At 28.4% G+C, this 26,918-nt stretch overlaps 2 protein-coding genes and 1 long non-coding RNA gene across 6 annotated transcripts in view; 2 read left to right on the plus strand and 1 right to left on the minus strand.

Moving 5' to 3' along the window:
* Positions 1-26,918, plus strand: part of LOC122523180 (midasin) — a 104,958-nt gene that overhangs the window by 19,362 nt on the left and 58,678 nt on the right. The window lies entirely within an intron of this gene.
* LOC122523179 overlaps positions 1-26,918 on the minus strand; it is a 46,694-nt gene that overhangs the window by 5,532 nt on the left and 14,244 nt on the right. The window contains exons 1-2 of one of the 4 annotated variants that reach the window (XM_043644823.1): positions 18,026-18,439; positions 15,945-16,415 (exon numbers count right to left, since the gene is read on the minus strand). The exons of 1 other annotated variant lie outside the window; for it this stretch is intronic. In XM_043644823.1, the coding sequence (XP_043500758.1) occupies positions 15,945-15,954 (10 nt within the window). In that variant the 5' untranslated portion in view covers positions 15,955-16,415; positions 18,026-18,439. Of the gene's footprint in view, positions 1-15,944; positions 16,635-18,025; positions 18,440-26,918 lie in introns of those variants that run through there. 2 more of the 4 variants (XM_043644827.1, XM_043644824.1) reach the window with 2 other exon arrangements.
* LOC122523181 lies at positions 8,534-10,378 on the plus strand. The gene is made up of 3 exons (XR_006305264.1): positions 8,534-8,692; positions 8,811-8,937; positions 10,324-10,378. It is a non-coding gene; the product is annotated as an uncharacterized LOC122523181 (long non-coding RNA).

Below are 26,918 nucleotides of genomic sequence, written 5' to 3' on the forward strand. Positions count from 1 at the left end.
AAATAGAATATACAAATATCGAACTATTCATTGTTGTATTTTGCGTAACACGTTCGGTAAACTAACACGAAAGGAATACCAAAACGTTGTCTATACTGTATATGTACATATGTACTTTAAAGCTTATACACTTTTCTCTAGCTTTACCTTCAAACCAAATTCAGAGACGTAAGATCACTGTTGAATAATTGATAGAGAATCGTGCTAGAGAGAGAGAGAGAGAGAGAGAAAGAGAGTCAAAGATCAACCTCCAAGTGGAGTACACCCAGGAATACTCAGAGAATTTAGTTTATATTCTATCTGAATAATATTTCGCGTTAGAAATTAAACAACTAAGTTAACTCATATCTGATTAAAAAATATTTATATTCAAAGTGTAGAAAAATTATTGAAAATTGTTTTGATTTAATTTTCAAATGATTTTAGTTTGAAATTAAAGAGATAAGAAATGATCAAATTTGTCGATGATACGTCAAAATATTTCCGTTTATTGCTGTTAAATTTATTAGTAATGTGTGTAGTAGAATACGTAGTGTAAAATTCACGTAGGACAATGCAGGGGCGGAATAATTAGTGACTGTTACTGATGTTCCACGGTGGTAGAATTGAATTACGTGTTGTCAACATGAATATGCATTGACCGTCCTTTTAGCGACGACTATTGTTTCCTGCTTGGACACTATTAAAAAACTTTTCGCTCGCAGTTATGGAAATCATAATGCTTCATGTAAAAATGGAGAATGAAAAAAAGTACCACTAAATGTTACTAATTATACTCATCAATAAGTTTTCTCTCATTAATTTTCCTGTTAATTATGCGAGTACTTTTCATTTTTCATTTTTCATATATATTTTTCCTTATTATTTTTAATTAATGATCGGTATTTTTATTACAATATTAATACATATTATATTTTAAATTAACAATAACCCTGATGCAGTCCTGTTTTTGGTTAAAAAAGTATTTCATTAATTAGAAATAATTTTTCCTTTTTTTAGATTAGAAAAAAGAATTATAGGCTTTCCAAAAGTTGAAACTATTTTTTTTTATTAGTATTTTAAAAGAAATAATTATTATTCATAATACGAAATACCATCGTATACAATCTTGAATTACCGAAGTGTATTATGTCGAAGTGAAACAATAGTGGTTCTTTCTTTTTTTTAATTAAAATGAATTTTATTGAATTAAAAAAAAAAACAAAAGAAAAATATAAGGTTAAGGTTTTTCCACAAATGATCCTATTTATCACAATGATTTTATTACGGTTCATAAAATGAACGAACGAAGGAACTGAATGATAGAACGAACAAAGTTTAACGTTCAGGACTGAACTTTCGATCCTCTTACAGAATTGAGAAAGTTGAAGTGCCAAACGAACCGTTTCGAGGAAGGTCTTTTTACCTTGCTGCCAGCCATACCTAAGATGCCTAAGTATCTTCTTTACTCAGAGTTTTTCGTGATTCGATAAACTTCAAAACCGTAGTTATCAAATTACTTGAAATCGAACTAACCTTACAATTAATCAATTTACTTTGGGTAATCATAGTCAACTTAATATTTTCTAACGTAACTCATTTTTATTGTAATCTTAAATTAGATTTGATTCAACTGAAAATACAGATATTCAATCAGATATTCATTTAAATTATAAATGTACGAATATACAAAATGAATTTTATAAGATCAGTATATTAGTTTGTATTATGACAAATTTTGTTGTTTGAAGAAACAAAACCGGGAACCAAGTATTTTTATTTATTCAGTTCGTGAATTATAATTTTAGAAGATCTTTGGTTAAAATGATATTTGTTTACACAAATTTTAGAGATAGAAAGGATCAAGCTTTATATTAGCATAGTCAAAGTTATGAAATTTTCTAACGCTTTCGATATTTGTTTATTCTATAATTACTTTGAATAATGCAGAAAATGCTATAAACTTTATATTCCATCGTTATAATTAAAGTAATGACATTTTTTAACACGTCTAATATTTGTTTATTTCATAATTACTTTGATTAAACGATACAAGAATCTAATTTATTAATTTGCTTGATTAATTTGTTGATTAAACAACACAAGAATCTAATTTATTAATTTGCTTAATTTCTAAATTAGATTTGACGTTATATACTAAATCATTTTAATATATCTTTGATCTTAAAATGGGTGGATACTTGTTTACTCTAATTTTAAAAAGTGAGTGAGATAGATAATGAAAAAGACGAAGGGTGAGAAAAAGAGAGAAAAAGAGCGAGAGAGAGGGAGAGAGAGAAAAGAATGAAGGTTTCGTTAGCATAGTCAAAGTAAATCCAATTATGCATCCCGAAATAAATTCGTTAAATCGCCGCGAGCTTTTACGTTCTACCTACTATCCTTTTAACCCCATTTTAAATACGATTGCAAAGTGCTCAGAACCTTTTCGATGATAAGTCCCAGATAACGAAAGACGATTCGAACTGATTTTAAAATTATTACAACGTTCCTCAATCATTTTAAGACATTATTATTATTATTGTTGTTGTTATTATTATTATCTTTCGATCAAAAATAATGATTTAAAAAAACAAAAAAAATAAATTATAACTCTAAGAACCTGTGTGAGATCTCACAGGCTGGTAAAAATAATTGTGTTGTTGTTTATGAAAATAACGTAGTAGTAATATCTGTAACACATAGTATAAAGTTTGATCAAACATTTTCCATCCGGAAATTTAGATGTCAAAGGTGCATCTTGCTGTGATAAACCAATCAATGGAAAAAGTCGATAAAATTGAACAAGACCTCCCCCTCCTTCCCTCCACGGGTAGGTATTAGTAATCTTGATATCGGTAAAGAATTAAAAATCGATCGGAAAACGGTTTTGAACGATTTGAAAAAAAAGGGGAGATAATAAAATATGAATGAAAAAAAGAATCATACGTATTTTATTTTCGCATTGAAATATAAACGAAACTTTTTGCCGAATGTGCAATACTATCTTTTAAAATATCCACTCGGATTGTTCATTAATATTTTGAAAAGAATAATGGGGTTTTTGAAAAGTAAGTTATTTTTTTTTTCTTCCTTTTTAAAAAGCTAGTTTTAAGCGAGCAGCATATCGTATTAAATCGGAGAAGTTGCTTTCACGATTTTTTTCTATTATTTTAATCAAACTTTCATATTGCATGGGGTGTTAAATTAATTCGTTGAAATGACAAAACTGGAAGCACGCGATTGAATATTCATCGAGCTTGTTAGAGCCCTTTAATTAATGTTATTATTCATAATGTTTGTGATAGGTGAATTGGAAATTATTGAAAAATGAAAATTAATAATAATAATAATACAAAATAATGTTGTTAGAATATATTATTAATTAACGTAGAACTTTTATCAGCAACGAAGTTAGAAAGATGTTCTTATGCATCAATATGTGTCTATGCATGTATGCATGTATGTATGTATGTATATATGTATGCGTGTATGCGTGTATGTTATATACATGTATAGGATCGTTTAAGCCAGCAAGTAATTTTGGTGGATGGCATCAAAGATGTTAATTATCTTCGCTTCGCTTTAGTAATTGGCTCTCGTGTGCTTCTTGATATATGCTTCTGGCAAAATCTCATAATTTCCCTAGATGATTAATCAATTAACAATTTTTTCCATTTATAATTATACCTTTGATATATATTGTATCATCATAAATAAATAAACACACAAATATTATATATTTAGATATATTTAATAATAATTAATAAAGTACACACATCACTCTCTCCATTTATGCGGATTTTAACTGGAAGAACCAATTTGTTATCACGATGTGCATTAACTGAAAACACAAATACGAGGATTCCTCACATCGATGTAATTTATTTTGCGTAATCGAGTAAAATTTCATTTTTCTTTTTTTTTTTTTTACCCTAGTATAAAGTACAACATCTGTCACGTAAGTCATTTTTCTTTCTTTTTTTTTTTTTTAATCGTATATAATAATTTGGATAAAAAAAAGAAAAATAATGGAAAATTAATTATGGAAAAAGTAACGATGATAGAAAACGTTAGAAATGAAAAGGCGTGCGTTAGAAGAAAATTCGTTGAAGTTTATACACAGTCGGCTTTCTCGAGTGGTGTTTTTTTGAAACGTTAGATCCGAAAGAAGGAAAGTTCAACGTCACATTTTACCTACTTCTTATAAACGGGAGATTAAAATTCACTGACAGAACGATGTGATGCCTGCTGGGCCGCTCGAAGAGACTTTTGACCTGAACTCAAGGGTCAATTTCATTAGGTAACTACAACCTTAATTAAATACACCACGAATTGCCGAGCGAATTTCTACCTTCGAAAATGAACTGACTCTTCTCTAAATATCGTTTATCTATTTCACGTATACGGTGTCTCAAAATAGGTGGACATAACTTTTCGAGATGGTTGTCATTGTTGATTGACATTACGAACTATTACAAATTCTGACATTTATTTAACCCAAAATTGATTCATAAAAATTATAATCGTATAATATGTTTTATCAAAGATCATTTGTTTTTATTGTATCCGATCTAATGGGGGTTTTAAACGCGTTGGTTACAATTTTGTTTCTAATTACAACGCATTTATCCATCCCACGTGTTGCAATTTCCTTGCAATTATCCTTCGACCAAATTGAGCAAGTATATAACCATCAACACGCGTTTCTGACGGCGTGATATTGACCGTCACTTAACAGTTGTATTGCATACTCTAATTCTACATTTGAATTATGATTAATCGGTTATTCTAAGAGCAAAGATTACTGGAATATTCTCTTATTCTTTCTCTCTCGCATATATTTTTCTGAGAGGGCTAAGTTTCATTCAGATTCAAAATTGTTATCTACCAACCACAAACTTATAAACATTGAAATCAATTTAAAACCCCGTTTCTTATACGAAAGTGTCAATTTAATCATTTTCCTTTAAAAAAATAAAACAAATTGGATAACCAACTATTTTTGTTGTTTTTTTCTTTTTCTAAAAATTTTTAGAATATTTCAAAATAATAATCATTTAAAAGCATAAATTTTGTTGATTTGGAGCAAACTCGGTTGGGTAAATAATTAAAATATGTTATAACAATTTTAATTTATTTTTAATAAAATAAAAGTATTTTATAAATGATTTTAATGAGATATTAGATTATTATAATTTATTTGAATTTTCATAAAAATTTCGTAAGAAATTTCTCTGCCTTTTTTTAACTAAAGAAGAAAAGTAAGAGATTGTCTTGAGAAATAAACTTGTCGTTCCGGTTTAACGGGTTAAATTGATTTGAAAATTTGTCAAGATGTGTAAAAGAAAGAGATAGAGATAAACGACGAGCTCGTATTGCGAAACGGGGACAGAGTGTAAATTGATGACGTGTTCGCATCACTGCCAACGATAGGTCGATGTACTTTTCCTACGTGCCGATGCGAAATGGAATTTCGAAGGTATAGATAGGTATAGCTTAACCTTTGACCTTTGTTTAAGAACCTATTTTCCAAAGCAGTGACTGCATTGACTCTATTGGACAAAATCTATAAAAGGTGCCTCGGAAAAACCTCTTTCTAAAAACCTTCCATTCTTCGTCCTTTTTTTTTCTTTTTTCTTTTTTCTTTTTTGACTTTTGTTATTGAAAATCTCGACTTCTTTTATATTTCAATCTATGGCTTGCATAAGGGAGATAAAAACAAATTGAATTTTTCAGAACGGTATTTTTAGCCAAGATATTTTTATGGTATTAAAGTTTTAAGTGTTTAGGTTAATGCTGATTTAGAATATTTTTTTTTTTTTTTTATAGACATTAAAGGGGAATATATTTGGTTAATTATAAAATTATTATTTAATTTTAACTTTAATTGCTCTAATATTTCTCGTGTTGAATTTATCGGAAAGGAAGGTAGGAAGGAATTCAATTGTATCGATTGAAAAATAACCATGGATCGATTCCATAGCTCTGAATAAGTTCACTTTGGTTAAAATAGAATCTCACATTCCTTCAAAGTGACATACCATAAGTAACTTTTCCGAAAGATATTTTTGCTCTACTTTTTTTATGCTTACATTCTATTGGATTTAAGGAATTTCTTGGCTATTTTATTCTGGTGTGTGATAAATTTTTCTCATTCCTTTCTGTCTTTTTTTTTTCTTTCTTTTTCCAAACACGATTTATTTCTCTTCTAAGCTTACATTTTATAGGAAAAAGAATTATTCTTTCTCATTTAACATGTTTCAATAATAATTTTTACGATTTTCAATATTTTCTATATTACATTAATCGTTGTCGGTATTTAGGCTTACGTATATATATTATCGCAGTGAAAGAATTTTATTTTATATTCCGTGTAGATGTAATCAATTTAAAGAATTTATTTCTCAATACATTATTTTTATCTAAAAGTTAAATCTCGGCTTAAACGTTTATCGTGATGTTCCAATTATTGCTGTTCACGAAAAGTTTAACATCGTTTAACGAAAAGTTAACCGTTGGAATCTTGCCTAAAAACTTCGAATTTGCGGTTTCGCTAAAACTAACTCGTGTCGTTGTGGTCAATGGAATCCTGATAACGATTATCTGATATCTAAAACAAAAAAGAAGAAAAAAAAGGAAGAAAAATTCAACGATTATCGAGAAAAAAATATATTAAAAAAAAAAAAAATACATCAAATAGTTCTCCACTTCACGAATCAAATAATATAAATCCCAACTCGTTCCTAAAATCATGTTTAACGAGATGTAAATCAGGTATTGGTTGATACAATCTTCACGATTTATGCCGGACTATGAGTAAAGGTTTTAACCCGAGGTTATATTTTATTTCGTTGAAATTCGTTGGAACTTTCGTAGATGCATTTTTTCTCTCTCTCGATACACGATTACACGTGCTTTATCTCAACGATCTTGAGAGACACGAACTGCAGGGACATACGCCAAATCGGTTGCATTAGTCAAACTGCTGATGGAGTTGTACGAACCGTATTTGTGATTCTTATCTAAACTACTATACAAACACATACACGCATTTGCTAAAGATTTATATATATATATTGTACACACTGATGGATAGTAACACGTATTATATAAAACATATTCCATTTGTTAATATAAATATTTTTTTTATTAAATTATTTAAAAATAATTCAATATTCAAAGTATTAATTGAACTTAAACGTAAATTAGGATGACAAATATAAATAGGGTAACACGTATAATATATAATATAACACGTATAAATAATAACACGTATAATATAAAACATATTCCATTTGTTAATATAAATATTTTTTTTATTAAATTATTTAAAAATAATTTAATATTCAAAGTGTTAATTGAACTTTAACGTAAATTAGGATGACAAATATAAATAGGGTAACACGTATAATATAAAACATATTCCATTTGTTAATATAAATATATTTATTTTTTTTAATTAAATTATTTAAAAATAATTCGATATTCAAAGTGTTAATTGAACTTTAACGTAAATTAAGATGACAAATATAAATAGGGTAAATGAATTACGTGTGATAATAGCGAAATTGTGGGATCGAGGATTAAACGTTTAGCCAATTGTTCTTAACACTAGGTTTACTGACGTTTCTGATATACCTATCTCTACGAACACGCGTCAATTTGACGCAGAGACGAATACATATACCAACACTTAGAAAATAATGTAATTATATACTATAAGAAACAAATGAAAATGTGAGATATATATTTATAGAAAGGTTTTATTATTCAATAGTTTTATTACAGATTATTTCAATATTTGACATTTATTTTGCACATTTTTGACACAAATACTCAATTTTGTTTGTACATTTTCCGCAAACAACCTTTTGACATATTTTACAGATGTTATTGCTTCTGTTTCTTTTGCAAAAGCCAATTTGGCAAGTCCTACGTTCTCCCGAAGTACTAGGTAATGGGTGATTATAATCTATGTTGTTGGATTTTTTCTTTTCTCCTTCTGTAAGTTCTTTGGCCAACTGAAATAGAAACTCCTTTCTGGATAGTTTTGACCCTGTACACTCTGTGTATAATATCCATGCGTTAATTGCCGCTAAATCTAAGATGTTAAAAAAGACCTGGAGAGGCCATCGAAAAGATGCTGATTTGCTGGTATATTTGCGAGCCATTTGATCCTGTTCGAAAATTGCGCCTCTCAAATTAGATGACAGCACCTCTCGGATAGCATGATTAAGACGCCGTCTGTTATCATAGAGAAGAAGACATATCGATTGTTCTTATTGATCAAGGGATCACGCCACTTCACGTGTAAATAGATCATTGGTCCCTTGTGGCGTCATCCTCTGCGTGTTATTCTCTTATTGGTTTTGTTGTTCTCTCTTCCTAGCGTGGAACGCGCTAATTGGTGTATCGTTTTTTCTATCTTCCGCTCTGTTCCTCGACTCGAACCGAAAAGTGGCGTGGTCCAGGTAGAATCGTTTAATAAGCTAATCTGTGCGGACGTACATTTAGAAATCTCAAAGAATTGTGCAACATCTCCTTAGACGACTTCTCGCTTTCTTCTCATCTCTCACCGTTCCATCTCATCATCGTTCCATCTCATCTAATTCTTTTCCTTTTTCTCCTTTTTCAACGAGCCCAGCCTCGTATTGGGCCTTTCTTACTGATCATCTCTTTACACTATCTTTCTCTTTCATTAAGGACATATCAGGTAATCTCTTAAACTTTTATCTCTAATTCTGATCCTCTCTTTATTCTTTCTTACCTCTCATTCTCATATTAAATTTATTATCACCTTGCTAACGACTAGTTTGCAACTAATTTTTCAGCTAGAGGAAAACTGGTGAAAAAATTATCCGTAGTTATATTTCTTCCGTGATGAAGATATGGTTCCGCTAACTTCATAACTACAAATTCGCCCAACGGTGTTGAATTCCGCGTTTCATCCTTCCCTAGGTAAGGAATCCCATTTATAACGTATTTAGATTGCACATCTACTGCCAACCAAAATTTTATCCCAAATTTGTGAGGCTTATTTGGCATGTATTGAGTGAATTTGCAGCGGGCTTTTGTAGGGAACAGTTGCTCGTCTATTGAAATATTTTCATGAGGTTTATAACAGCATTGGCTATTGTATATAAATTGATTCCATATTTCCGATATCATTGCAAATTTGTCGGTGCGTAAACGTCTAGATCGTTCCGTTTTTTTATCAAATCGGACAAATCGAAGAATTTGCATGAAATCATCTCTGGACATTGTATTAGAAAAAAAAGCAGGTCCCCATTCTTTGGACCACAAATAAAAAGCATTCAGCGAATTTGCTTCATACGCTCCCCTAGCGTACAAATCCCAATAAAAGCAAGCAACTTTGTGGTTGAAATCTTCCAATCTCCTTTCAAAACACGACCTGCTTCTTCTTCAGTACAACTTTTTATATGTTCTATCATCTTTTTGGTTATAATCAAATGAAAAGCACTGCTTACGCTACCTTCCTTCACATTGCGTTTCGCGTAGCCAGTAGGCCCAGCAATGTCTTTGAAGATTGTGTGGAAAGGATGGCGACCATTAGATCCGCCCACTTTCAATTTCGTCCAAGTTGTTCCATTGACAGCTATTTCTGTATCACAGACTGCCCCCGAATTTTGAAACGATCTTCTAATACTTGTCTCATTCTCGGATTCAGAATCGGATAGGATACGCATTCTTTTTCTACGAAGACCAAATTTCTGATGATTTTCTTTTTCAATGTCTGATGAGTCCCCTGCTTGCATACTTTCATCAGATTCCAAAATCTCGATTTCATCCTCGTCTTGAATCACTTCATTTTCATCCTCTTCAGAGCCAGAACACTCTTCACAAATACTAACTATGTTTTGTAAAATTTTATTTCCTCTTCTAGACATATTTAGATGGTACAGAAGGGCTTTTTATCAAAATAGTATAAAATTTTCACAATAATATCACTAATTCAAAAAATATTCTAGTACTTTATTTTTCAATACTCGAACTAAGCAACTGAAACCTTCTAAATCTCTTCGCACTCTAACATCAACTGACATTCTGCGTTCCCTTCTTTCTCTTATTGCGCAAAAGTTGCTTATCGCTTTGTCTTTGTATAAATTACGATCACGTCAAATTGACGCATATCCGTAGAGATAGGTATACCACATAAAGAATTTCAATATTTCAACACTTTTGAAAAAAGTAGACCTCAATATATATTTATCTCGACCATTGAATAAAAGTCAATACAAGAGATAAGATAAAAATGCAAACGGTGTTTGTACTTTTCCTTACAAAATTTGAAATGCGTCAAAATGACGCGTCTCGTAAACCTAGTGTTAAAAACAGAAAAACAAAAAAAAAACAAAAAAGAAAAAAGAAAAGAAAGAAATAAAAAGAAAGTAAAGATAAAGAAAAAGGGTGAGAGTGTCTCGTGCCGAGGTGGTTTAAATTAACGACGAAGACGTAAGTTTTGCTATCATTCTTTTCTTGTATCTACTTTCGACCATTTACGCGTTCTTCTTTCGTAATTTGCATTCGCAAGAGAGAAAGAGAAAGAAAAATAAATAAAAAAGGAAAGATAGGTAGAGAGAAAGAGAGATAGATAAATGGATAGATTAAGTAACCCCCATTAATATTGTTGCGGAATCGTTTGGATCTATTTATATTCAACGTGACTTATTGTTTCTTACTTTTTATATAAAAAATATCGTATAATATTATTTTTTATATTATTATATTTTTTATATATTATATTATATGAGACCCGACAATTATATTGTTCCAAAAAAGTTGTATCCGGGTGTTATTGGAGATACAAAAAAAAAAGAAGTAGCTTTTAACTATCTCTTTTTCGCTTGCTTTTTTTTCCCTTTTCTTATCATTATTATTATTATTATTATTTCTCTCTTTTTTTTTTCTCTCTTTCGTCCCTCGGGAATAAACTAGTTTCATGATGCATTATATTATCCCAGCTGTATTTCACGAACGTTTTCCTTTTTAAAAGGATGATAGAAAGTAAACCCCTCCTTCTCTTTGAGCAATGCAAAAGCACGAGCACGAATACTCTTTACGTTTTCTTTGAAAATTTTCTTTCCAATCCGTATTTACTGATTGGGTATGTAACTAAAGGGTCGAATGGCTGATACATTGCAAAATACATTTACCGTTCAAAGGTATAAGAAAATTTCTATTTGCTTTCAGTATGTTCGATATATTATAGTTAAGTCGGTCAATAATATTACGAAGATGATAGAATTCTTTATCTAGTTTCTCTTTTTTTTCTTTTTTTTTCCCCCTTTTGTACACTTTATTTCGCGTTCACCTTTTTTCTTTTTAAATTTTATTCTATAAAATATAATAAATAAGGTTAATAACACTAAATTTTGTTTATACCCCTCCGTTCAAACAATTTCTATTATTTTTTGAAAAATTTCATTACACTTTTGTGTATCTTTTTAGGTTTCGTTCTAACAACGAAAAAAATTCATTTAGAACGTACAGTACGAAATAATTAGGCCAATTTATGTGGAAACTTATCTTGAAATTAAAAAAAAAATTAAAAAAAATGAAATTAATTAAACGTTCTATAAAGATCTTATTATATATATATATTTTAAATAAACATTTTCGAACAAAATTAACTCAATATGAGATAATTAAAGGTTCTGCTGATTTTTTTTTATTAAAGTTGGCCCAATTGAATTATAAAATCAAGTAAAAGGGCTTTTGACCCGTCCTTTATATGTGTACTGTACGTAATATACCCTTTTACTATCCCCTCGTACCTTCTCAACGAGTCTTTTATCGTACGCTATTGGAACGTGCAAGATATTACGTATAATAAGTAATGCCTTGCTATACTTCAAACGAAATCTAATAAAAATTCTAAGCTACCTAGAAAGAAACTTTCTTACATAGCTTTAATAAAAGCTAAAGGAAGATGTGAACGTGTCCTACGTGTAGTGTGTGTGTGTGTGATGGTAGTGGTGGTAGCTTGCAACTTGAAAAACTAGTTATCCTTTAACACAAGATACGAAAAGAAGATACTTATTGTATTTTTTGGGCTGGCTACAGTTACTCCACCATGAGAAAGATATAGTCTATTGGAATTTTAAAAGGTTTTTCTCTTCAGTAAACAGGAAGTAAGTACACTTTTGAGATCTCGCACGAATTTCTTCTTTAAAAAAATAAAAAAAAAAAAAAAATAAAAAAATATTGTTTCCTTACTTCCCCACGTTGTTTTTGTATGATTCTTTTTTTCTTCTCTGATTTTTATTTTCTTTTTTTTTATTTTCTGGTTTAGTTTGCTTAAATATTTACGAGGCGCGATTTTATTTATATTCTTCCTCGCGCGTTAAAAATAAATTCGCTTTTATTCCGTTCAAAACGTTCGCATTTGTTTTTGGTTATATTTTTGTAAATACGAGCATAATCGTATGAAAGGAAAAGAAAAATAAATTATTTTGTTGAAAAGTTAATATATTGAAGAAATAATATTTTTTTTCCTTTATTTGAAGGATAATTTAATTGTTATTTTTTTCAGCTTTTTTTACTATTTACAATCATTTTTTCTTTTTTTTTTTTTTTTTCATTTAAGTGTATTCGTATTTCATTTAATTCGCATATATTATATTTATTCGTGCAATACTTAAGAAACAAAACTTTTAAACGTATCGTTTGCCAAAAGATATTCCCCCCACAGCGAAGTTAAAATTTTATCGAAAGTTTTGCTATTTGCTCGACGATAAAACGTGAAAATCTCGTACGTTCTTTCGCAAAGATTTGTCATTGGAAAATTCGCATTTGGGATCGAAAATACGCTTCGTGGAGTATGCAGAATAGAGAAAAGTACAAGCTACGTCAAAAGTTGTATTTTTCCCGATTTTTATAATATCACGATATTAACAATTTTCGTTGTTGGTCTAGTTTAAATAATTTTTTCCGTAAAAATGTAGTCTGAAAAATAAAAAAAGAAAACTAAAAATAATAATATTACGCTCGTGAAACCCTTTAAAAAGTTACTCGAGATAATCTAAAAAAACTTTTGAGCCCGTTAAGTAAGTTTTGCGATAGCAGACTGTATAAAAGTCCTCGTACCGTTGGAGAAACAAAGCAACTTATTTAATGTTACTTTTTATTCCACCATTACATGGTGATTCGATCATTGATTCGCATTTCTATTTAAATTTGTTGCACGGAAACCACAATGAGGTGGGGGGGGGGGTTCAGAGCAATTAAGACGTTAAATTTCGATTCACCGCGTTTTATTCCTATATCTTCTTCCTTTTCTTTCTTTCTTTTTTAACTTTCTTTTACTTTTCTATTTGTGTATATCTCGTTTAACTTGTAACAGCGATCTCAAAGAAGGTTTTCTTAGTCTTTTTTATTCCGTCGAGGACGATAAAAGAGGAAAAAAATCAAAAAGAGAAAATAAAGGAAATTTGTTCGGACGCAATAGTGTTCGACTCCATCTTGTTCTTCATGCATACAAACGCGTAAACTTTTTCTTTTTTTTTTTGTTTCTTTTCTCCTTTACAAACGCCTCGGGGTCTGCTCGGTTTCTTTAAAAAAATCCGTCGAAGAAAAAATCGGCTCGCAATATTTATATAAAAGATAAAGGGAACCGTTTTATCAAATTTCTTCTTCCTTTCTTTCTTTCTTTTTTATTTATTTATTTATTTTTTCTCCCCTCCTCTTGTTTTTAATAAAAAAAACATTTCGTTTGAAACGTCGAAATATATTTAACATTTTACGATCGCATATAAAAATCCGACGTTTGGTACAAAAGTTACGTTCTTTGGGGTATTGAGTTTGAAAGTTTTTTAATATTATTATTATTAATATTATTATTGTACTTTTTCTTGTTGTTTCGTCGAAGTTAAATTATACGAAACTGTAGAATAATATTTTTCTTTTTTTTAAATTGACGAAAATGTTTAAAAAAAAAGTAGAACTGAAGTAAACCTCGAGTTGATCATTTTTAATTACAATTAAACCCCTCCCCCTTCTCGCAAATTTAATTCGTAAATTAGTATAAATCATTTTTTTCTATTATTTTATGCTAAAAATCGATTGTACGAAGTTAATTGATATTATTGTGAATATATAATGTAGATATATATTAGTAGATATATTATTTTACAAATAAATAATAGAGTAAATGTGTAAATGTGAAAGCAAAAGATTTCTTCATTGAGAATAAGGTCGAGTCATGCTTCGCGTGAGACCGCAGGATTACTACTACTAGCAGAATCACTATGACAAAGGATGAATCCTTTCCATCCAAGCCTTTCATTCAAGAGAGGGTTCTTTATTAAAGTGGCAATAATTTCATTTCGACAACAATCATGCTAACGTTCCAGGTATAGCGTGAGAAAACGCCTCTATCGATCTTCTCGGGTGCTTCAACAATGAACACAATTTTTTCCCTTTAAATAAAAATTATTATTTTTTGTTTTTTAAACTATAACAAACTTCCTCTTCGTTTTTTCATTTTTTATCTATATAAAGAATAATCATTTTTTCATCAATTTGTCGCTAAAAACTTTATGCAAAATATTTTTTAATTAATAATTTAAATTTTTGTTATACCTTTTTGTTTTATTAATTTTACAAATACATAATAATAATAATATTTTTGACATCTCAAAAAATATATCGAATAAGTATTAAAAAAAAAAAAAAAAATAATCAACACGTTATCTTTATAAAACTCATGAATATAAATAAAAAAATATAAAAATAAATACTTAATAAATAAATTTAAAGATTACCCCACTTGGAATAATAATTTTATTAAAGTTTTTTTTCATAGAATTTTTGGAAAGTTAGCTGAGTACTACTTTAGTGTACACATATCATGTTGCACAGAAAGGTCGATAACACCATAAGCTTCTTTGTACAAGATCAGATACTATTTCTCATCCTTCGTATATATAAACTCACGTATACATTCAAACCTATACATACACCATCCAAATTTATATATCCATCCACACACACACACACACACAACATACACACAACACAGGTCCCCACATTATCTATCTCTTTTTCTCTTACCGATCTAATTTCACGTGGAAGGGTGGGAGGGAGGCAACTCGATAGTACTTCTAAATGTTTAATTTTCCCCGTTCCTGTTTTTAGTACATTTCTTAAGACCGACTCTTAAGGAAGAAAAAAGAGAACGATGGTCGTTTTCCTTTAGTTTGAACCATCCTTTACGTATGTATGTAACTTTCGTAGTAGTACGCTACTCTCGAAGCATTACATGCATTACGTATGTGTTTTCCAAAAGTACCCTAAGGGTATATATCTTGAAAATCTATATGCACCCATTACTTTGAGTATACTTTACTCATGTACCGAAAATATATCTGTTAAATCCTTTATTTTTTCTACTTTTTCTTTCTTTTATTTATCATTATATATAAATTCGAAAGATAAAAGTAATTTATTAAACAATTAATTCATCTAATTGTAAGAATATATTTTACAATGTTTCTTTTTCCTTCTTTTTTTTCTTTGCTTTTTAAAGAAACAACATCGTTGATTAATTTGATGGTCGTTAATTTATTTTAAAAAATAATTTTTTTGTTCTTAGAACATGAACGACTAATTTTTGGCACAAGTCTAAATTATGATATAATATATATTAACTTTTATATTATTTAATACTTTTTTTTTAAATTAGATTTTTATAACCGTTTAGAAACTTGGTCCATCAATATTATAATAATATTTTGTCTATTTGTTCAAATATTTAAACAATAACAAAAATATATATTATTACTTACATATTAATAATATATTGTTAATTTAATTAATACTTTATGTTAATAAAGTATTTTAATGACCCAAAGAATGAAGTAATAAACGGAATAAAAAAACAAACAATTAATCTATCCAATCAATGAACAAAATTTATATTAACTGAATGGTTTCTTTCAACTTACCAGCGGCCATTTCTTCAAACGATCCCTCGTCGTATTACTTTTTCTATTCGAATAGACTTCCTTTTCCCCCACACACAGAAAGAGTCTACTTCTGTTTTTGTCCTTTCTGACACCTTTTTGTGTCCACGTGTCGAAGATGCTTTGCTCCTAATTGGCTCGTACCTTACTTGACAAATGGATAGGTGGTGGGGGGTGGTTGGAACGTTTAAACGAATGAAACGTGAGACTCGTCGATCGATTAGTTCTCGTGAAATAAAGTACCATTCTTTTGATGTTCTCTATAAAGTTCTGACTTTGTGTAACTTTGTCCTTGATCTTCGTATCGTCCCTTCGATCTTTGAACTTTTACCACCCGTTGTTCGGCTTTTTAAATGCCGCACGTCCCTTTCTTTGCTCGTCAACCTTTTCTTTCTCTCTCTCTTTTCTTCTTTTTCCTCTTTTTTATTTTATTTTCCCCTCCTTTAACGTTGTCTAAAGTTAAGAAGAAGGACAATTGTAAACTTTAATTAGTTCCTACCTCGTTGTTTCAAATTTTCTAAAGTTATTTTTTTTTCCTTCTTACTTTCTTTTCTATTTTTTTTTCTTTTTTTGTAGAATTAATTTCAATCTCGTCTCAAATGTTTGTTTTGGGTCTATTTCATTTTATCGTTTATTTTATCAAAATTTATATAAATAATACTACAAATGTGTTTCTCTTTCGCGGATCAATTAAAAATGATATTATTGTTTGATTCGAAAAAAAGAAAAAAGATATATACATATATAAATATATTTATTTATTACCCGTCCGACGCGTGTTTTGGCAGATTTCAGAATATTTTTTTTTTTTATCGACAAATTTTTATTCTCACACAAAAATCAAAATTACTTGCTCGGTTGTTATTTCTTTTATTTTTGTTATATTCCAACGTTGTATTGTTATGACAGATTTCCATATTTTTCTTTATTTTCTTCTTTCTCTCTCTCTCTCTCTCTTTCTTTTTTTTATATATTCTAACGGTAAATTTTTATTTTCAACTAAACGAAAAAAAGAAGAAAACAAAAAATATTCGAATGGAAGTTTCTATTATTCCCGATAAGTTTTTTTCTTTTTCTTTTTTTTGTAAATGACTCGCTCGATTTGAATAGAAAAATACGACGAGGCCACTTATTTTTCCTTCGGACTCTTGTGTATTATTGTTCGGGGGGGGGGGGGAGGGACTATTCGTCAAGACGAAGTCGATTTTTACTGCACAACGGAGAAAAGTCGCGAGAGAAAACTGCACAAGCATTTTACGAAATAAAGAAATAAATGTCATACGACAATTCACTGGCAATTCCGGTTTACGCCAAAGTGTAGAAAATAAGTCGTTTCCTTTGGCTCATCTTTTCTTTGGCTTTAGAATGATGTCACCAACTTACGTTCATCCTGGTTATTTCCCACCTCCCACCCCACCCCCCCCCATTAAAAAAAAATAAATGTACAACCACAATTTTTTTTTAAATCGATCAAAATTTGGATTATTGCGCTATCGGGAAAAGAAACAATCGTAGAAATAAAAATATTATTTCAAATCAATACTCTTTAACACTAATTTCTTTTTCTCGTATTCTTGAATTAACCAAAAATATTTCAATTCTTTTTTCTTTTTAAATATTTTTTCAAATAATGTCAAATAAATGTGATATTTAACAAAAATATAGATGCATACGCGTGTCGATTCAAAATTACACATATGACTTTACAGGATTAATTATTATTAATAGATAATAATGCAAAAAAAATACAAATACATATATGCATATCCTATAAAATGTAATTACTATTACCGTAACATGGCGTTATAGAGGATTAACGTAATCTCAAATGATTTTAAAAAGCTTTTAATCTAAAACAATTCAATCGAAAGCATATTAAGATAATTACAACAATAATTTTAGAAAATATTATTAAATACAAATTGATTCTATCGAAATACGATAGCGAATATTTTTCTTTAATGTAAGATTTTACGATTTTTATATTATTATTGAAAGAAAAAGAAAAAAATGTTATAAAAATAATAAATATATAAATATATTTTAAAAAACAGATAACTCACTGTTATTTGTAGAAGTTTTTTTTAGTTCTCTCTAGAAACATCGGAAGAAGAATAAGATGAAGAAGAAGAATAAGAACAAGGGGAAGAGTTTCTTCGATCGGAGCTCGTTGGTTTCTTCGAGCACGAATTTATCCAGCACTTTTTCTCTCTCTTTCTATCTTCTTTCCTCTTTCTCTTTCACCGGCATCACCCCCTTCGCCATTTTCGTGTACTCTCGAAGTAAGAAGAAGAAATGCTCCAAGAGATCCTTTTGACGTCCCTTTGAAACTTTCCCAAACGAAATTGCACAAGTTCGGCTGCATTTTAAAACGTTCGAACCTTTTTCTTATAACGTGGATCGTTGAATGAATATCATTCAACCTTTTTTCTTTTCTTCTTATTTTTTGTTTTGTTTTATTTTTTACTTTTATTTTCTTTTCCTTTCCTTTCTTGTTTTCTCCCTTTATTTTTTCTTCTTTTTTTTTACTTTCTATCCTCCTTCTATTTTATTTCTTTTTTTCACACACCACTCTGGCATCGAACAAAAATATTCGTTGAAAAACGTTTCTCGACGTTTAAAGTGTCAAAGTTCGGCATCGATTTTAACCGCACTCTTACAGTTCATTTTTTGGGATCGAGGTATCGTTTATTTCGATGATAGAAGTAGAATGAATGAATGAATGATTATGATATCTCGAAAATCGATTGAAAATTTTTCTCATAGGCTGGATCATTGGTTTTGAAAAAATTTATTTATGTTTTGTATCAATGGTTTTCTTTTTTCTTGTGTGTTCTGGGAAGTTTAATAATTTTAATTAAATATATTATTGAATTGGTTGGAAAGTATTGTGCCTAATGCGAGAAGGGTTGAAAAGTCTTGAGCCTCGCGTGTTAACCTTTCTGTTGTGCTAGACTTAAGGGTTCTTCAATTATCGTTAGTACATTATTAAACAAGCTCGTTTAAAACATTATTTAATTATTCTTTCTCTGTGAAAGGACCAGATGTTTCAATTATTTTCACATTGAAAACGTCCTGTTTATCCTCTTTCCAATCTATTCGAAAAAAAATCTGTTCAATTGTTATACTTTAAACGAAATCTCATTTGCAATACGATCCTACGAAACTAAACAAAAATGGAACATAAAGAAAATATTTCGTTGATTAATGTCAAACACATTTGCTTGTAAAATTAATTGATTTAAAGAATTAATTAGATTATTTTTTTTTTTCAACTATTACGTAAGTTAATTTCTTTTTTCAGATTATAAAATCGCGATAATACTAATTCGTTTAATTATAATCTTAATCATATGATTAAACAGTTTTAAAAGAGTTTAGCTAATTTTTCAGAATCATCTGGAAAGTTTTAATTCGTTTTCTTATAATATTTATAGAAAAAAACATTTGGATGATTTAATTTTTTCATTATTGTTTGATATTTAATAATGTATATTTTGTATATAAATAATAATGAAACAAATATGCATTTATCGTTAATGAAAATATTAATGTCACTTCGAATTTGTTGTATAAGCAATTTCATTTTCAAATTATAATGATGGTTTAGTAATTGTGTAGTCAAAGAATTTTCGGATATTACTACTTGAAAGTACTGCATAATATCGTCCAATTAATTCTGGCAAAACGCCATTGTAGAGAGTTCCTATCGTAATAGTCATTTTCCCACCATTGTCTCTATATTCATATATATATTTCTTTCCGTAATCGTAAGAGATTATTAGATATCCCTATTAATTATGATTCGTTCCGCTCTTTAATTGCACGTATATCGTTCATTTATATAAACACACACCTACGATATATCCTGGATTACTCTTTTATCTTTATTTATTCAATTTTATACTCTATAGAAAATATTTATTGTCAAAAAATATAAATTAATTTTTGATCATTTAATTTCTCTATTATTAATACCAATAAATTCTTTTCAATCTTTATTTATCGAATAAATATTTTATCATTTATTATTTATACCAGTATTTAATTTAATGAGAAAATAAGTTATTTATTACATTATATATTTATACGAATATTTATTTTGTTAAATAAATATAATTTAACGATGATCGATTATTATTTCAATGATTAATGAAATTTTAATTATTGAATGTAATAGAAAATTGTTAAGTTGGAGAAGATACAGTTAAATTTGATCACACTTGATATTCATACGGTACAACGGTTTAATTTCTCTATTATTAATATAATAAATTCTTTTCAATCTTAATTTATCGAATAAATATTTTATCATTTATTATTTATACCAGTATTTAATTTAATAAGAAAATAAGTTATTTATTACATTATATATTTATATTGAATATTTATTTTGTTAAATAAATATAATTTAACGATGATTGATTAATATTACAATGATTAATGAAATTTTAATTATTGGATGTAATAGAAAATTGTTAAGTTGGAGAAGATACAGTTAAATTTGATCACACTTGATATTCATACGGTACAACCTGAACATGAATCGATCAATCGAGTAATCGATCGATCATACATGAAAACATATGTGCCAATATCCGAACTAGAACAGCGTTATCCTAATATTTACGAGCAAGAACTTTATCGCCAAGTTATCGCGACGTGCATACTCATACATACATGTACATACATATAAACACGTATGCGTGTAAGAGTGTACACATCAAATATATGCACATGAACACGTTCCTATGCTTCTCAATGTGATATCTAACCACTAGTGTGTTTTTCCTATTTTATGTTATTTTTCGAACTTTGAATAAATATGAGAAAATTCTTATTGCCGTTCATCCGCCATTTTCTAGATTTTTCATCGAAATAAATTCATATTCTGTTGTATTCGATAAAAATATATAAATAAAAAATAAAAACAAAAAATATGTATAACGTACGTGTACGTGCGTGCGTGTAATTTCACATAAAATTGAATGTATTTCCGAACATTAATATTAGAAATGTAATTTCATTTGTTTTATCTTTTTTCTTTTTTTTTTCTTGTTTTTAATTGGACGACAAATAAAAAAGACAATATTTGTTTTTCAGAATTAAAAACCAACGAACGAATGAATTAAAAATGAAAAGAATTCAATCGAATGATTTGCCGTGTGTTTAAAAACGACAAAAAATTAATAACATTTAACAAAACGCATATAATAAATAATTCGAAAACATAACCAATTCAATTTGATATTATTTATACAAAATTAGATTCGAAATAAAAATTGTTTCTTATAATAATTTTTGTCTATAAATAAAATTAATCTTAGAGTGTAATCCAATATCGTGAAAATTACATTGAATTAATTTAGTTTAAAATAATGTGGTGTAAAATAACTGATAAACTCATATTTTTTCTTTTTTAAATTTTGACTTAGACCACTTTCATAATTATGGTCACATATTACATATATTATATATCAAAATCGTAGGATAAAAAAACGTAGGTTAATTCGATTGATGATAGCAATGACTATGTGTTGTTGATTGAACGAAGACGAAGGAGGAAAGGTATCTCGGTTCATACATCGAGTGTTAACAAATCGACTCTTGGTTAGATTGTTCGCATGAATCGGTCCTCAGTTATCGGTTTCCTTTGTAGAAACAAACCACGATGTATTAAACGCGTATAGTATGATCGATCGATTTCCCTATCGCTTGTCAACCGTTACGTCATCCTCTTCGTCACCTGTCATCACCAATTTGAAAGCACGGACATCGCTAATAAGCGTGTCCCTTAATCACTCTCTCTCTCTCTCTCTTACTCACTCACTCACTCATTAAATTTTTCATTCTCCTTTATTTTCGTCTACAGTATGTGTGTCCATCATTTTATGGACACAACATTAAAAACGTCAATATCAATGAATTATTTATTGACATAAGAATATCATTTTTTGCATATTACAGAAAAAAAAAATAATTAAGACGCAATAGTTAAAGTTGTAATTATGAAAATTAATATGTTTTTAAACGTGTGTGTGTCACGTTAGTCGCAAGATAAACATCGAACTGATATTTAATTTCAATTTACGTGCACTCAATAATTATCTGATTTAAATAGTAGTCTCCCAATGGCATCGATGCAATACGATATTGTAGGTGTTTTGTTTTTTTAATATAAATTCTCACGAAATAAAATTGTCAAATGACGTTTAGTCAGTAATTCTGTTAAAGTTAGGATATTATTGATCTCATTGTGTCCGAAAAATGTTTCTTTCATTTGATTCAAATGAATAGTTACGTAAGTTTAAAAATAAAATTGAAATATTAACACTTTTTAAATATATCATTTAGTGAGTTTGACATTATCTCAATATCAATGGATAATATTTAAATAATATTATTGATTATAATAAATTAGTAGCTAGTATATTTCAAATATTTCATTGTATGCTGCACATTTTCTCTAAGTAAAATTTATCATTAGAAAATGTTAGTTAAACGATAGGTGCTATACGGTGTTAATGATTACTCGTATTTATCTAATTGAGATTATAATTCTATTCAAAGCATATATTATTACTACTTCCTCACAAATTGCATTTCATCGATAATGATATATGTATAATACATATGTATCAGTTTACGTTCACTGGATATTATTCATGTTCATTCATGTTAAATTATACCTAAACTATTTGCTATTCCTAAAAGGCCGAATGGTCTACCACAAGCACGACATGATAGAATATCAAATTGTTTTTGACATGACTAAGTTTATACATTGTTTCCAATCTGTTGAATTATTTCCTTTCAATGTCAGTTTAACAATCAACAATAAAAATGGTCTAGAAAAAAACAGGCACTATGTGTGTGTGTGTTAAAAATTTAATTTTGTTGTATTTTTTTTTTTTATGAAGATTACGAATTTCATTAAAATACGAATTATTTACATACAATTTAACATTTGATTTTTCTTCATCATTTTTGTATACTGAATTTGATAAAAAATACGATTAATCTAATTGCAGTTATAATGTTTTCAACAAACACACTTTAAGTCTTTTACCTTTTGTTTAAAAATTATTTTAAAATTAAAATACATTTTATCGTTTAGAAGAAATTTTTTGTCGAAGTATCGGGCTTAGTTCTTGCTTTGTTTTTTTATGTTAATGTATCAACTCTCTTATAAGTATGGGAATTAATAAAGAAAAAAAGAGAAGAAAAAGAAAAGATATAAAAGAAAATAGTTTTTAGTAAGAAAATAAGGGGAGGAAAAAATAATAAGATGATAAAAAAAGAAAAAGTAATGTAAAAGGAGCCTTTGTTAGTAGTTAGGAAGTAAACGACAGGATCTTTCAAGAACAGTATTCTCATACTCAAAATCACTTCTCGTATTCCAGCTTAGTAGATAAATGAGATTTCGCGCATCTGAAGAGCTTAAACCCACTCGACACTACCCTTTCTAAACTACCCTTCTAATCTACCGTGTAAACGTATCGTCATAACAGACCAACTTACTACCATAATCCTAAGCATTAATTACATTAATTACACTCAAAGAGGCAATTCATTCGAATAATAACCTTAAACGAAATGATTACTATTTTCTCTTGTTTCATTCCTAAAATAGGAATCATCATCCCACACACACACACACACATTATGTTTTTCTCGAATGTATATATCTTTTGAAAATATGTAATATAGAAAAAAATTGATATGTTCAATATATTATACTGCGTTTCATTGTCATTGATATATTTAATGTGACAAACGTCTATCCATTGAGTCATAAAATTAGATGCATCGAATTGTTGTATATTACATTCGTGATAGAAATTTTCTCTGTGTTGAAAGAATATGTTTTATATTTGAAATGATCGATAGAAGAAAAATTTCATATTACATCGATAAGAATAGAAATAATTTGAAATATTAGAAATATGTTTATCACGTTATCTGTTAATTTGCATTTGATTATGTGACATATCACGTTATGTCTACTTGAAATGATACACGTTATTAAAGTTTAATAAATATATATATGCGAAATTTGTCTAATGTTTCGTATTTTCCTATTGAACATTTTTCTTTTTTTAACTTGTTATCTTTTTTCTCTTCTTTTTTTCCGATATTATTTTACAATTAAAATTAAAAGTGTAATTCGTTTAATATGTTAATTGTCTACTGTACAAAAACGAAGTATCAATGAAGACTGATTATTTAGAAAAAGTTTGACAAACTAGTAGGAATATTTTGCATTGATGTTTCGTTAGACCACTACGTTTTACATACGTGTATTATATATACGTATATATATATATACACACACGTCCGAGATCGTAGTCGAAGCGTTAAATAACTGGAGAGTAACGTGGAAAATTGAATACGAAAGGTGGTTTTCCCTAGCGAGGACTGTCGCGGCACACTGGGTTACGAAATGAAAATTAATATGCAGCTCAAACGAAACGTTCTCGTATATTTTCTTTCCTTTTTATATTCCTTTTTTCTTTTTTTTTTTTTTTATTATTATTTTTTCTTTTTTTCTTCCCCCCTTTTTACAATGCACTTCTCCCACACTTCATTTTAATTTCGCGTTACATCGCTATGTATGAAAAGAAGAATAAGAAAAAAAAAAAAGATTATTTATACGTATATATATGTATTTTTTTTAATTGTTATTATTAAATTATGACCAGTGGACTTGGTCAGAAAAATTGGGTGGGAAGGAAGAGGGAAGTAAATTATTTTGTAATTTATTTTATAAAATAAATTATATAATAGATTATGAAATAGATATTGGAAAGAAGATTGAGAATTAATTTTAAAATGAGAATTAATTTTAAGAAAAAAAAAATGTGTTTTTCTCTTTTTATCTTTTTTTAAATGACTCAACTTAACACATACATGTAGATTACTGAATTAGGTTGTAAAAGAAAGCGAATAAAGTTACCACCTGGAACGTTTATGGGAACGTTTGAGTTACTCGTTACGAGCCCTACCTAGACGTTTGAGAAATTTTATGTTCTTTAGATCGCAGTATAATTGCCTTCAAAGAACTACTTTCTAACTACAAGGTGTGCTAAAAGTTCTTAGATTGGTCAAACATTTTTATATCCCTTTTACAAATTTGTGTGAAATGTTTCCGGACACATTTTAGGATTCTTGTTAGAAATAAAGTCAAACTGTCATGTTTTGTTGTTTAAAAATTCAAATGAAATTTTTCAATTGTTTATAGGTATTTTCGAACAACATTAAAAATGTTGGTGTGTACCACCTTGTACAATCGAAAATCGTATAACTCGAAGGGTGTACCATTAAACGTGTGTACCAATTATTGAAATATATACGAAAAAGTTTAACGAATTCGTTATGCAATACAAGTTCGAAACGTTATAATGACGATTGCAGAATCGTAAAACAAGTTATCCTAAAGTCCAGTCGAGAATATACATCAAATTTCAGGAATATCTACGAACACTCGTAATAAATTTTACTGACTAATGCGAATTTGTTCTCAAATTGTAACGTGGTATTAATGTTCATTCTACCTATAAAACAGATATTCGAGAAAAGTTCAGATGTGTATAAATGCGCATTTCGAGATTATTGTGATAAACGTGATATACAAATGACAATTGTTTTTCGATATTAATTAACGTAGTAAAACAAAAAGAAAAAATAAGGATCTCCTCGAATAATTTAATTTGAAATTCGGCACAAAAAATATATAATAATAATAATATAATAATATTCTTATTATTATTAATAATTTATAAATATTATTATTATTATTATTATAATACGTTATAATATCTTATAATAATAATTATTATAATAATATTATTATTATTATTGCAATAAGAAGAATTGAAGATTCTTTTTGAAAACGCCCAAGTTTGTTATTAACAGTTGTTCAATGTGCTATTAGAAGCATTCACACGAACGAATCTGTCGATATTCCAATATTTTGTTGAACCAGAGCATAATTATCGTCGTTCGCACGTTCCCACTGTTTCTTTGTCATTAACTATGGTTACTAGCATCTCTCCCTTTTAAGATTCCAAACTCTATTAAAGATTTCTTTTGAAATAAAATGAATACTTTTTAATAACCCACATATTAATCATAATAATTAAATACTTTTTTAACTAGTTTAGAAGAAGAAGAATTAGAAAATGTTACTTTTGATTGAATTAAGATTCAAATTCAATTCAAGTACACCATATATTTGAATATACAATTTTATTTTAATATTAGCCTAATTATTTTATTTTTAGGTACACGATTATCATCATCCTAAGTATTTGAATGGTCAATTCTATTTTAGAGATACGGAATATTATAATACAGCTCTGATAAATTTAGTGTTCCTGCAATAATTATGTTTGCTAAAGTAGAAAATACCTGGATTACGTTATACTGAAAATTTGTTTTTAATATTCTGGATAATGCGGGTAGAGTATATTTGAATAAAATATTAGTATTCTAATATTTCTTATTTATCAGGGTATTTATTAGAGCATTCGCGTATCAAACGAAATGAGTGGTAACAGTTCTAGTTTGAATCTAGTAGAAAGTTTATCTATGCGTTTACAAGATATTAGAGAAACTTTGTTGACTATATCCGCCTGGAATAGTTTGCACGAAATGATTTCAAGGGTTTAATTCCTACGCAACTGTTAAAGGATGTAACTATGTACTTGTTTAATACCTGATATTTAGAAAGGTGTATGATTCCTGAAATTGTCACATTTCTAGGATACTAAAATCATTCTTAACAAAAATATTATTCATATATCGTAAATATAAATTTATATCAAATTAATTGTCTCTTCTATTTTTTTTTTAATATTTGTTCAACGCAAAATAAACTAATATTTATATATTAATATTTATAATATTAAATTATGCAACAATATTTGTTTTTAATATACGGAATTTAACAAGATT

The sequence above is a fragment of the Polistes fuscatus genome, unplaced genomic scaffold (assembly GCF_010416935.1).
Source record: "Polistes fuscatus isolate 324 unplaced genomic scaffold, CU_Pfus_HIC Scaffold6, whole genome shotgun sequence".
Lineage (NCBI taxonomy): Eukaryota > Metazoa > Arthropoda > Insecta > Hymenoptera > Vespidae > Polistes > Polistes fuscatus.